General features: G+C 39.9%; 1 protein-coding gene across 2 annotated transcripts in view; it reads right to left on the reverse strand.

Annotated features, from left to right (window-relative positions):
• Positions 1-13,428, reverse strand: part of rxrga (retinoid x receptor, gamma a) — a 31,586-nt gene extending 18,158 nt beyond the window's left edge. For both annotated transcript variants that reach the window (XM_060898162.1, XM_060898161.1), the window contains exon 1: positions 13,321-13,428. In XM_060898162.1, coding sequence (XP_060754145.1) covers positions 13,321-13,348 — 28 coding nt within the window. In that variant the 5' untranslated portion in view covers positions 13,349-13,428. The remainder of the gene's footprint in view (positions 1-13,320) is intronic.
• Between the last annotated feature and the right edge of the window lie 654 nt (positions 13,429-14,082).

The following is a 14,082-nucleotide window of genomic DNA, read 5'->3' on the forward strand; positions in this document are numbered from 1 at the left end:
GATACCCGATAAGAATACTTTACTAAGGATTGGGTTCTCTTTAGGGGCAGCACAGTGGTGTAGTGGTTCGCACTGTCACCTCACAGCAAGAAGGTCCTGGGTTCGAGCCCAGTGGCCGATGGGGACCTTTCTGTGTGGAGTTTGCATGTTCTCCCCGTGTCCGCGTGGGTTTCCTCCGGGTGCTCCGGTTTCCCCTACAGTCCAAAGACATGCAGGTTAGGCTAACTGGTGGCTCTAAATTGACTGTAGGTGTGAGTGTGAATGGTTGATTGTCTCCATGTGTCAGCCCTGTGATGATCTGGCGACGTGTCCAGGGTGTACCCCGCCTCTCACCCATAGTCAGCTGGGATAGGCTCCAGCTTGCCCGCGACCCTGCACAGGATAAGCGGCTACAGATAATGGATGGATGGATTTTCTTTAGTTCTTTGCTGATTCATTAATTGGTGAGTGATTTATGGTGTCTTCTGAAGGAAAAGGGATGATCCCAGTACATCAGACAATGTCCAATCAGAACAATGATCAATTGTTTTGCACAGAGATTACTCTTATAATTACATTCATATTTATATTTACTCTTATGGCAATTAGCAAATGCTCTTATCCCAAGAACTTACTAAGTGTGCTTTCTTTACCACTTGGAAAATGACTCTTTGGGGCGGCACGGTGGTGTAGTGGTTAGCACTGTCACCTCACAGCAAGAAGGTTCTGGGTTTGAGCCCAGTGGCTGATGAGGGCCTTTCTGTGTGGAGTTTGCATGTTCTCCCTGTGTCTATGTGGGTTTCCTCTGGGTGCTCCGGTTTCCCCCACAGTCCAAAGACATGCAGTTAGATTAACATGGGGCGGCCTTGGGCTGAAGTGCCCTTGAGCAAGCCACCTAACTCCTAACTGCTCCCTGGGTACTGTAGCATAGCTGCCCACTGCTCTGGGTATGTGTGTGTGCTCATTGCTCACTTGTGTGTGTGTGTGTTCTCTGCTTCAGATGGGTTCAATGCAGAGGATGAATTTGAGTGTGCTTGTGACAAATTTTCTCTTCTTCTTCTTCTTCTTCTCCTCCTCTTTGGCTATGACAAGCTGCATTGATGCATCACCAAGAAACATAAGATACTGCTCTAACATAACGAATAGGCATCTAAGTGCTGATTAAAGAGACTGGTTTTTAGTCTGCATTTGAAGATTCATCTCACATCTTACACATGGATATGTTCTCAAAAGTGATGGCAAGTGACAGGAATATACAGCAGCTAGGTCTTTATATCCAGTATAATCACATTTTGGTGAAGGATGTATCCATGAAGCCTGCCAGTCTCGGACTGTGAGAAGGCAAGCATGAGTTGATGTTGCTACACCAAGAGTACAGGTGTAGAGGTGAAAGTGAAGAGGAGCAAGCCTGAGACACTAGTAGACAATCTATCTAGAGTAGATGTCCTTATTAACAGATGTGATGTGTGTATCATTAGGTAATTAAATAATATTGGCTGGCTTTTTTTCGTGGTCTATCAGATATATTCCATTCAGCTAGCATGATATTGAACTCGTCTTCGACTCGTTCAGTATCATGTTAGCTAAATGGAATATGTCTGATAGACCACGAAAAGAAGCCAGCCAATATTATTATTATACATACACATTCCTTTCAGGTGTTCAACGCATCTTTCTCTTTCAAAATTCTCTCAAGATCATTCATATTTAATGAAGCAAACCTGGCGGCCATGTTTGTTTACAAATTGTCACAGTCGCTCGCTAACGCAGAAGTTTTACGTCTCCGACGTGTGACATCATGTTGTCTTGACAACCATGCAATATCGTAAACCATATTCAACGGTCATTCTCTACTGGGTTGAGGGATGTAATACATGTAGGATAAGCAATATGATAACAATATTGCATGCGATCAAACCAAATGAATGAAACCAAATGAATGAAAGGGAATGTTTTTATTCCAAATTTAAAAAATAAATCAGTTTTGTAAATCGACAACTTTTCCAGCATTAGTAGTGTTACAACCTGGAACTGAAATAGACTTAATTTGGATTTTATGTCACGAAGCCACATAAAATAGCCATAATATTGAAGTTAGGGGGAAAAAAATCAGTATAGTTTGCAAAAATATTTACAAATAAAAGACATCAAATTTGTGATTGAATAATTTTGAAATAATTTTAGTTAAGTTCTAACTAATTTCCTTTGTTAAGAAACATAGTTACAACTTCAAATTTTAGCTTGGTAATAAACAATTATCAGATTAGAGATGGCTAGATAGGTAAGGTTTTGAGCTCATGCTCAAAAGATTGTTCATTCAAATTCTATGACTAACAGAGAACCAGTGCTAAATACCTTGGGCCAGACCTTTATGCCTTTACTGCTCAGATGTGTATTTTCCTTAAATTCATCTTAAATCCAAGTTATAGTTACCCAAAATATGTTTTTAATTTCTTTATGTGGTTTAATGCTTTAGCAGTGCTTTAAAGGGGTACCAAATATAATATATACAGTTGCTGATGTGACAAAGTAATGTATTCTTAAGTATTCTATCAAATTTATATACTAGAAAACAACGAAATATCTTGGTAATTGTAAATATAATAGTCGGTACGCTAAACGGCACAAGAGTCGCCATTTTTAAAAGACCGTGACGTCAGCCCTACCCACTGCACTAGGAGAGAAGCGTGTAATCATGGCGTCGGGCGCATCAAGTGAAAGCGACAGCTCTGTCGAATCATACGAAGAGATCCCGCAAGACACACTGCAAGCAGGCTATGGCTTAGAAGGGTACCAGTTTGAACCTAGGAGAGGTACTCTCGACTCCGGTGATGACGAAAGAAGAGAAGAAAGCTCGAACTCGCTTGGTGTTTTTCAGCGGAAACGAGTGAAAAGACACGTCTGGAGGATCGTTATGCTTTCCATCGGTCCTGTTATTACACCCGAAAGCAACACACTGTGGCATTGTGTAGCCGATCACTTACAATTCATCCTACTTTCCGATTCACACGTGCTATTCCCAACCTCAATGAGCCAACACAACTGGGCACATACATACGTCATGAGTGTTACGCAGAGAAAATGAATGTGCATTCTCATCTCATCTCATTATCTCTAGCCGCTTTATCCTTCTACAGGGTCGCAGGCAAGCTGGAGCCTATCCCAGCTGACTACGGGCGAAAGGCGGGGTACACCCTGGACAAGTCGCCAGGTCATCACAGGGCTGACACATAGACACAGACAACCATTCACACTCACATTCACACCTACAGTCAATTTAGAGTCACCAGTTAACCTAACCTGCATGTCTTTGAACTGTGGGGGAAACCAGAGCACCCGGAGGAAACCCACGCGGACACGGGGAGAACATGCAAACTCCACACAGAAAGGCCCTCGCCGGCCACGGGGCTCGAACCCAGGACCTTTTTGCTGTGAGGCGACAGCGCTAACCACTGTGCCGCCGAACGTGCATTCTGATTGGATAAAATTAATATCATGGTAGGCTGTTCAAACTGCGGAAATAGTTTGCTCGAGCTACTTTCAAAACACTATAACTTTCCAACCTTAGAACAAAAAACTTTTGTAAGTCTTGAATAAGGTTCGTTAATGTGTGTTTTATTGTTATATTTACTCTATATATTGCCCTCTGTTCCCCTTTAAAATACAAAATACATAAAGTACTCAATATATGTTTGTGAATGAAATGTGTGAGGTCTGGGATTTTTTTTTCTGAGGCCTTTTGCCCTCCTGAGTGCAGCCAATAATGGTACGTAAAGCAACACTGCTCTCAGACGAGTACAATTATCATTCATTGGGTCCAGTAAGAACGCAGAGAGACATGTCTACAAGCTATTACTGAACAGATGCAGGGTTACTAGTGTCACACTTCACACAGTGCACCCAATCCGAATACCCAGAGAGACAAGACAGTAGGGTTCCTGCATCCAATCAGAAGACACAGAGAGGTCAGTGAGTGTCAGCAGTCAAATGTCACATCCACAGAGTAACAAATTAGAAAGAAAATAGAAAAATAATGTCTGTCAATTATGTCTGGAACCTTTGCGAATCTCCACTAACCTCATGTGACCTAACGTGACCTCTGAGAGCTTTTTTATTGCACATTTCTCCAGATGGACATTTTCTTGAGAAATCTTTGAATGTATTCACATAAATATATGTGTGTGCGCGTGTGTGTGCGCGTGGGGGGCATCATCATCATCTTTTCTGCTAGTGAATCTTTGCTAAAGTGACCTGCATGCTTAACCCTTGTATGGTGTTCGGGTCTGTGGGACCCGTTTTCATTTTTTTATCAAAGGAACAATGATACGATTAATTATTTTTTCAAACTCAGACTCATTGGCCTTGGCTCATTTTCTGTGAAGAACATATATCAGAACACATTTTCGATGACCACACACTGTACACCCCCCCTACACATTTATATTACAGTGGGGCAAAAAAGTATTTAATCAGTCACCAATTGTGCAAGTTCTCCCACTTAAAAGATGAGAGAGGCCTGTCATTTTCATCACAGGTACACTTCAACAATGAGAGACAGAATGAGAAAAAAAAATCCAGAAAATCACATTGTCTGATTTTTAAATAATTTATTTGCAAATCATGGTGGAAAATAAGTATTTGGTCAATAACAAAAGTTCATCTCAATACTTTGTTATATACCCTTTGTTGGCAATGACAGAGGTCAAACGTTTTCTGTAAGTCTTCACAAGGTTTTCACACACTGTTGCTGGTATTTTGGCCCATTCCTCCATGCAGATCCCCTCTAGAGCAGTGATGTTTTGGGGCTGTCGCTGGGCAACACGGACTTTCAACTCCCTCCAAAGATTTTCTATGGGGTTGAGAGCTGGAGACTGGCTAGGCCACTCCAGGACCTTGAAATGCTTCTTACGAAGCCACTCCTTCATTACCCGGGCGGTGTGTTTGGGATCATTGTCATGCTGAAAGACCCAGCCACGTTTCATCTTCAATGCCCTTGCTGATGGAAGGAGGTTTTCACTCAAAATCTCACGATACATGGCCCCATTCATTCTTTCCTTTACACGGATCAGTCGTCCTGGTCCCTTTGCAGAAAAACAGCCCCAAAGCATGATGTTTCCACCCCCATGCTTCACAGTAGGTATGGCGGCGTCCCTGTGAGTCCCTGGCGGCGTAGTGTGTTACTGATGGTAGCCTTTGTTACTTTGGTCCCAGCTCTCTGCAGGTCATTCACTAGGTCGCCCCGTGTGGTTCTGGGATTTTTGCTCACCGTTCTTGTGATCATTTTGACCCCATGGGGTGAGATCTTGCGTGGAGCCCCAGATCGAGGGAGATTATCAGTGGTCTTGTATGTCTTCCATTTTCTAATAATTGCTCCCACAGTTGATTTCTTCACACCAAGCTGCTTACCTATTGCAGATTCAGTCTTCCCAGCCTGGTGCAGGTCTACAATTTTGTTTCTGGTGTCCTTTGACAGCTCTTTGGTCTTGGCCATAGTGGAGTTTGGAGTGTGACTGTTTGAGGTTGTGGACAGGTGTCTTTTATACTGATAATGAGTTCAAACAGGTGCCATTAATACAGGTAACGAGTGGAAGACAGAGGAGCCTCTTAAAGAAGTTGTTACAGGTCTGTGAGAGCCAGAAATCTTGCTTGTTTGTAGGTGACCAAATACTTATTTTACTGAGGAATTTACCAATTAATTCATTAAAAATCCCACAATGTAATTTCCTGGATTCTTTCCCCCCATTCTGTCTCTCATAGTTGAAGTGTACCTATGATGAAAATTACAGGCCTCTCTCATCTTTTTAAGTGGGAGAACTCGCACAATTGGTGGCTGACTAAATACTTTTTTGCCCCACTGTACATACAGGATGTTCGGGTCCACTGGACCCGGGGCTAATAAAAGTGTGTACCTTCACTCTGTCCTCCTCCTGTCTGGGCCTGCTGTTAGTGTGTGTGTGAGTTTTGTGTTTCTGCCTCTGCCGTTCAAGCACCGACACCTGTCTGCTCTCACATTCCTACACATTTTACTCTCTGTCTTGCGGGAACCAAGACAGAAGTTCCCATAAATTGGGGGCGGGACACAATAAATATAGCTTTTCCAATGTGGCTCCTTATCACAACTGATCAAGATGGCCAAAAGATTCTCTGCTCAGATGGACTTGCAAATGATTTTGGAAGAGAGAGAAGCTTTTGATGATGATGTAGAGGAAGACGTTTCAGAACGTCAAGATCACATTTCTGAAAATTCAGAGTCTGACAGTGACGTTGAAGAAGAGGATGAGATGGAGCATCAGCCAGTCCCGAAACGAAGACGAGCATGGGGATGATGTGTTGTATAGACTGACAATGGTTACGGTATGTGTTCAGCTTGTGTCGTGTAAACTGAACTGAATGGGTTACATTTCGAACGAAATTCAAAGAAATAAAAATCAGTTGTTATGAAAAACCTTGCTTCATTTGTAAATTTGAAGATAAACATCTTTTTTTCCACTCATATCTTGACTGTAATTGATTTTCTTTTTGTTAAATTACATTTTATTAAAAAACAAACAAACGAGTAGCACTTTTTTTTAAATAAATGTAATCTAACAAAGGTAAAGGGTAAAGCAACATAAACAGCATATATATTAACCATATATGCTGTTTATGTTGCTTGTAATTGGGGTGAAGTGAACATCTGTTAAGTATTTAATGTAAAATTGTTTGCTTGTGTTGAATTTAAAGAACCAAAATGCAGCGGGTCCACCGGACCCACCAACACTGGCTGGGTAACAAAAATACGAACACCACACAAGGTTAAATCATCCACTTCCATAAAACGCCTTGAACTCTTCGTCTTCAGTATCTCAGATCGACGTGATTCTTGAACCTGGAATCACTGTCTTCAGAGTGATAGTTTGGAGGTGTGATCATTTTAGTGCTGAAGAGCGTCAGGGATACCCTCACTGTGCTTCACTAAAGCTGTTGTATGTACATTGCAAAAATGATATCAATAAAAAAAAAATCATGGATATATTCCAACGTGTTGAATATTCCTTATTGTGAAGCAAATATCAAATTATTAAGATTATTTCAGGACTTGAAATGATCTTGTTGTGTTGTCAGATTTTTCATTTTGCTTTTTTCTAAAAATAAATGTTTGAAATCAGCAAACTAATCTGTGACACAGAACAAGAATAATGTCAGACTTGAAACAAGTAACGATGTCTAGAAAAAGACTTAATAATCTTGTATTTCTTTGAGCATAACCTCATGTTGAGAAATGTTAGATCAATCTGTATATGAGTGATTCCACGCTTATGGGTACTGAAATGGGGACATGAACTTATTTTTAAAAATTCACCTAAAACCATTTCTTTTTTTTACCATCAGGTCACAAAACATGTAATCTTTAATGAATGATATGTTAAAAGATAACTTTAATTTTCTGAGATGTAATAAAAACATATTTATATGCCAAAGTCAGAACGTAACAGAAGTGTTGTGGACATATATATTCTCAATTTTAACAATGTAGAATTACTTTTTGAAACATAGGAAGGTGATGTTTTAGCAAATATAATTAATAAACATGTGTAGTAGAATAAACATAACATTCTTTCAAAAAGATTAACATGGTATATAGCTAGATTGTAATTAATTTGTAACAGACGCGAGATGGACAATCGTAACAGAAGTAATGTAACAGACATCATTTTGGAACTCATAGGCTTGACTTTGGCATATAAATATGTTTTTATTACATCTCAGAAAATTAAAGTTATCTTTTTACATAGCATTCATTAAAGATTACATGTTTTGTGACCTGATGGTAAAAAAAGAAATGGTTTTAGGTGAATAAGTTCATGTCCCCATTTCAGTACCCATAAGCGTGGAATCACTCATATATGTAAGATATTTTTAGTTTCTAAGAAATGTTTTTTTTTTTTGTCATGTTAGTCACCTGTGGCCTGATTAAGTTCTTGTCTGCATAGGGAACTCTTGCGTTATAGATAATTTCCTTATGTGTATGATTTCCTTCTGCATTATAGAGAAAATACCCACAAAGAGCAACACTAGGCTGCTACAGAGAAAGACATTTGCTGATTACCTCGAGAGTGAATAGGCGGTGATGGAATCTAATTTGAAGGCCGCAGTCAGAGAGATCAACTTTATGTCCACCACAGCTGACATCTGGACAGCTAACGACAAAAGCTTTCTGGGTATAACAGTTCACTGTAATGTAATGAATAATGTAACGAGTAATGAAACTAATTACTTTTGATACCAAGTAATCAGTAAAGTAATTTGATTACTTTTTAAAGGCAGTAATTTGTAAAAGTAACTAATTACTCTTCCTGAGTAACTTGCCCAACACTGTCTGTGACATAGAACAAGAATAATGTCAAACTTGAAATGAGTAACAATGTCTAGAAATAGGCTTAATAATCTTGTATTTCTTTGAGCATAACCTCATGTTGAGAAATGTTAGATAAATCTGTATATATGTAAGATATTTTTAGTTTCTAAGGAATGTTTTTATTTTTATTTATTTATTTTTGTAGTGTTAGTCACCTGTGGCCTGATTAAAGCATATACGCAGAACCATGGCCTCACTTTTTGTTTATAAATGCCTTGAGACCTCAAGAATGGCACAGAAATATTTTTAAGCGTTAACAATAAATCACATCACATCACATTATCTCTAGCCGCTTTATCCTTCTACAGGGTCGCAGGCAAGCTGGAGCCTATCCCAGCTGACTACGGGCGAAAGGCGGGGTACACCCTGGACAAGTCGCCAGGTCATCACAGGGCTGACACATAGACACAGACAACCATTCACACTCACATTCACACCTACGGTCAATTTAGAGTCACCAGTTAACCTAACCTGCATGTCTTTGGACTGTGGGGGAAACCGGAGCACCCGGAGGAAACCCACGCGGACACGGGGAGAACATGCAAACTCCGCACAGAAAGGCCCTCGCCGGCCCCGGGGCTCGAACCCAGGACCTTCTTGCTGTGAGGCGACAGTGCTAACCACTACACCACCGTGCCGCCCACAATAAATCCAATATAGTAATTTTTATGATTAAAGTGATTTACGTAGGTAGCGGTCTGAGTGAATGACCTTGACGTCCATGACGTCACCGCAGGAAGTCTATCGGTCTCATCGCCATTTCCGCTATACTAAAACCAGGGTTTTGAACCAGAATTTTTTTCCTATTGGTTCGTTCCGAACAGAAACGGAATTTTAACGTTTCCGGTTTTGGGTTCCACCATTAAATAGACGTTCCCGAACCGGTTAGAACAAAAAAATTTCGTTCCCGGAACGGTTAATTACGTTCCCTGTCAGCGGTTTAACAAATGGCTATAAAGTTATGTCTCTGTCTCATCCAGCTTAAGCCAAATGTAGGCTAATTCTATTACAACCTTCATTAAATAAGACAAGAAATAATTCAAAACAATTATTTCAAATGTTGGCGATTTGGATTCTCAGTATGTCTTCCCATCTACACAAACAGAAAAAGTGCCAAAAATGAAAGATAATTCGTTTAGTGTGTTACCAAAGGCTAGTCAGGCCCTATAGAGGGCTACCGCATGACGTCACCGCGCCGCAAGATTTTGTTAGACGCCATATTGGAAGACCAAGTACACGTCTATGCAAGTACATACGGTACATACATAAAACAAACTACACCTGAAATGTAGCCAGGGCCGGTTCTGCCCTAATCTGGACCCGGGTGCAACATCGCGCAAACCCCCCCCCCCCCCCCCCAAAAAAAAAAACACCAGTCTAAATCAGGACAACCATCACATAACTATAAACACTTTATATCAACTATTTTAACTAAATGGGCTATAATAAATAAGCCTGCAGGCAGCCACGGCGGGCTGCCTCAGAAAAGTAACCATTCAATGACACAACTGAAAGCCTGCAGCCACGGCGGGCTGCCTCAGAAAACTAACCATTTGTCCTACCTTAAAACTCGTTTTGCATTTTCTGCCTCCTTTTTTGTATTTTCAACCCTCCGTTTATTTTCTTTCCTTTTCTGAAAACCCGATTTGTGTCCAGACATTTTGTTCTGCTACCAACGAACTAACTCGTCAGGTCTCGTCTCTCGAGCCCGCGATGATTCCCGTGGGAAGGGCAACAACTGATACATTTTTACAAACAGCCAATAGGGAGGTTGCATCGTTCAGGCTCTTCTTTGCTCAGACACTCAGTAATGGAGACGTGATAGTAGTCCACCTTCCCGCTCTCTCCATTCAGTCAGCGAACGTCACACAGGAAGTGAACCCCAGCGGGTCATAGAAACTTGCGCAGGAGAAGAATGGCTTTTTTATTTGTAGGCTACGGAAACTTTGAGGAACGAAATAAAAACCGGTATTAACCGGTTACCATTATTTTTAATAAGCGTTTCTGTTCCGGAACATAAAAAATAATAAAGTTTCTGGTTTCGTTTCTGTTCCATGTGAAATAGAAAAAGTTCCCGGTTTTCGTTTTCGTTCCTTGAACCGGTTCAAAGCCCTGACTAAAACACAGAGCTGACTGCAACTCCGATCCTCCATTTTGAGCTAATTTATCGCCGTGCCACATAGATGTGTTGCTGGATGGTGCAGCAACATGACAGAAGGTGGATTTACATTGCATTCATGACCCAAGAATGTTCAAACTGCAAAGATTTGGACGTGTTTTGCGAGAAGTTCACGGGCATGTTGGGCGCCTACGAAGTGGTCTCTCCTCTGCTCTGCACATTTTACTAAAGACTCGTAAGAGACCTCTGATCTGTTGAGGAGCGTTGGCTATAAGCCCGTATTGAAAGAGGGTGCAGTACCAACAATTAAAGAAAACTACAAGAAAAGGAAAAGTATTTATTTATTTATTTATTTATTTAAAGGAAAATGAGTTCAGTTGCACCAGTTTTCCCGGAGTGAGCCGAGGGTTGTTGGTAAAACCCGGGATGGAACAGGACGTGACATATCGCTCGGGCAGTGACCTACCCGCGGTTGTTGCTAAAACCGGTGACGTCCCCTTCCATCCCGGGTTTTAGTAATTGCCTGAGCCAAGCAGTAATGGCGGAGTACTCAGTATGGACAAAACAGAGAATGAGTGGCGCAGCCGTCTGATTTCTAAACTGGATATTGCTGCCATCTCGCCCTTACGTGGAAGAAGCGAATGAACGGAAAACTGAATGAACAACTGAAAGTCAGATTGTTTCAGAACAATCAGCCACAAGATCGGCCTTCAAGAAGCGAGAACACAGACGGGTAAGCTCCGACTCTCATTTGGATATAAAACAACAAAAACACGTTGTTTACCTGCATTTAGATTAACACATGTAACTTGTATTGTGTGTTTAAGTTACCGGTATAAGATTATTTAATTTGCTTCAGAATGTGATTGTCTCAGTTCATCTGATTATTTAATTAGCCTTTTACGTTTTATCAGTGAAAATGCATGCATGTACATGTATGCTGCATAAGTTATAACACCTATCCTGTTTTAATGAGAGTCAACCCACAATCAATAAAGTCAAATCAGTCTTAGTTGAGCAAGTCGGTAATGGTATTTCTTACTTTCACCATAAATTTTTATTTATATGACTTTGGTCTATAACTGTAAAAGGCCTCGGCCTTAAAACCGGTTACCGCTGTGACGTCACGCACTCAGGGCTGGCTGGCTTTGCGGTCGATTGTAACTCTCAAAAATATATATTTTTATTCCCGTTTATGCAGCATACAAGAGTCAAGGATGGAGATACTATCCACTCAGAAATTTATTTAAAAATAAAGGTTCTGCATACATCCTTTAAGCTCATGTCTGCGTAAAGAAATCCTGAATCAATCAGATTCCCAAACTCACAACCAGAGGGCACTGTGTCCTAAAAATTAAACACTACTCTTGAAAGTCATTTATTTGACTCATCTGTTTGTAATTATCACAGGCCATATTTGTTTTAGTTGTGAAGTTTTGTAGCATTGCAAGCTTTTTAGCCTTTGTCTTTTTCTTAGATATTTTGTCAAGGATTTTGTTTTGGTTTCTGAATCTGAATTTTGATCTGGTTTTTGTGTAGAAAAAGATACCAGTGTTCATGTGCTGTCCTGTAAGTCGAACAACAGCCTTACAGAGTTTGGTGTTTCTCCTGCTCTAACACACTCTAAGTCACATTAAATCAAACCTTCTTGTTGTTGTTGTTGTTTAAATTCAGTTTGAGAGAATATAATCAGCACTGTAGCACTTGGAATGCTCAGTGTGGGGTATGTTATTAAATTTTACTGAATTTAATTTAACGTCTTAGCATTGTAGCACCACCAAACATGCCTTCACTTAACGACTACATTCTGACTGCAAGGTTATGATTTGTTTGACCAAAATATTCCTTTTAAATTGCATTCCAAATCAGCAAGTATTTATGTCTGGCTTATATCAACATTTCCAATAATATCAGAGTAAAGGATCTTGTAATGACTGTAACTGAAATGACTCTTACAGTGTGACTCAACACGTCCTCAGTTCAGTAGTTCAGAGCTTTATTAAAGATTATACCCCTGTATTAAAACTCTGGACATTTACTTGATGTATAAAAATATTATAAAGCATCATTAAAACTAACACTTTTATCATTTATAACCAGGACCCCAGTTATAGAACCAGAGCTCAGCTGTGGATCTTTATGTCTCTGATACTATCTACAGGACGAGGCTTTTTGGACATGGCTGTTTAATAAAACACATGAATTATATGAAACTGTAAAATAATTATTCAACACTAAGTGCAAAATCTGTATTGTTTTGCCAAACTTAAATTTGCATATACAGTATTAACCTCACCGTTTGCTGTAGTAATCTCAGTGCAGAGCAGAAGTAAACGAGTTGGGTTATTTTTTAGCAGAATTATGTAAGAAACACCCAACACACAGCTAATTATCATATAACTGTGTAGATTACAGTACACCGTGACCCAATCAAGCCCTGATCCCTGATACTGCTCAATGATATTTTAACAAATCTCCTCCAAACATTTAAATGCCCCACATATACCAATCTGCTGTGAAATCCATCCATGAAGACCCCTTAGACAAACAATTTAAGGCCATAAATTTGTGAAGTGCAATAAAAGTGCCAACCCTTGACCCTGACTGAGAGGCAGAATCACCTGCACACTTCAGCATGGCCACTACACGTGACACAAGTACACAAATGAGCCAAGTGTGCTGGATTTATGGCTGTCTGGTCCAAAGTGCGCTCCAACTATCTAGACAGCAAATAAACTAACACACACAACATAAGACACAAACAAAAGACAAATGAATAGAGTCAGTGAGTTCATGAACAAACAGAAGCACATTAAACACTTACTCAGATGAAGGTATTCAGTTTGATCCATTTGGTAGCCAGTGTGGAATTGGAGTCCAGTTTAAGTCTTGAGTGGTTGTGTGTCTCCCTCCTGCTGAGAACTCACTGCTCTCTCTCTCTCTCTCTCTCTCTCTCACACACACACACACACACACACACACAGAGTGAAGGGGAGGGGGGGGGGGGGGACTCTAGGGAGGTCCTTGACAGACGCATACACACACACACACACACACACACACAGTGGATTACTGATTAACAAAACAACTACTGTTCAACTAATATTCAGTCACACATATTTACATATAAATGCATACATGGTGAATGATCATGAGCACAAACAAACAAACAAACAAACAAACAAACAAACAAACAAACATGCAGATAAGTTAATGACACATGGATAAATGAATTGATACATAACTACATAAAATCTTGTCAAAAAATATAGAATGAAATCATTGATTTATTGCATTGATGAATGAATGAAAATAGAAAGAAAGAAAGAAAGAAAGAAAGAAAGAAAGAAAGAAAGAAAATTAATATGAATTAACACCTAAGTGAATAAAAATAGATACACTGACCAATGAATACATTAAAATGGATGAAGAAAGAAAGAAAGAAAGAAAGAAAGAAAGAAAATTAATATGAATTAACACCTAAGTGAATAAAAATAGATACACTGACCAATGAATACATTAAAATGGATGAAGAAAGAAAGAAAGAAAGAAAGAAAGAAAGAAAGAAAGAAAGAAAGAAAGAAAA

The sequence above is a fragment of the Neoarius graeffei genome, chromosome 17 (genome assembly GCF_027579695.1).
Source record: "Neoarius graeffei isolate fNeoGra1 chromosome 17, fNeoGra1.pri, whole genome shotgun sequence".
Taxonomy (NCBI): domain Eukaryota; kingdom Metazoa; phylum Chordata; class Actinopteri; order Siluriformes; family Ariidae; genus Neoarius; species Neoarius graeffei.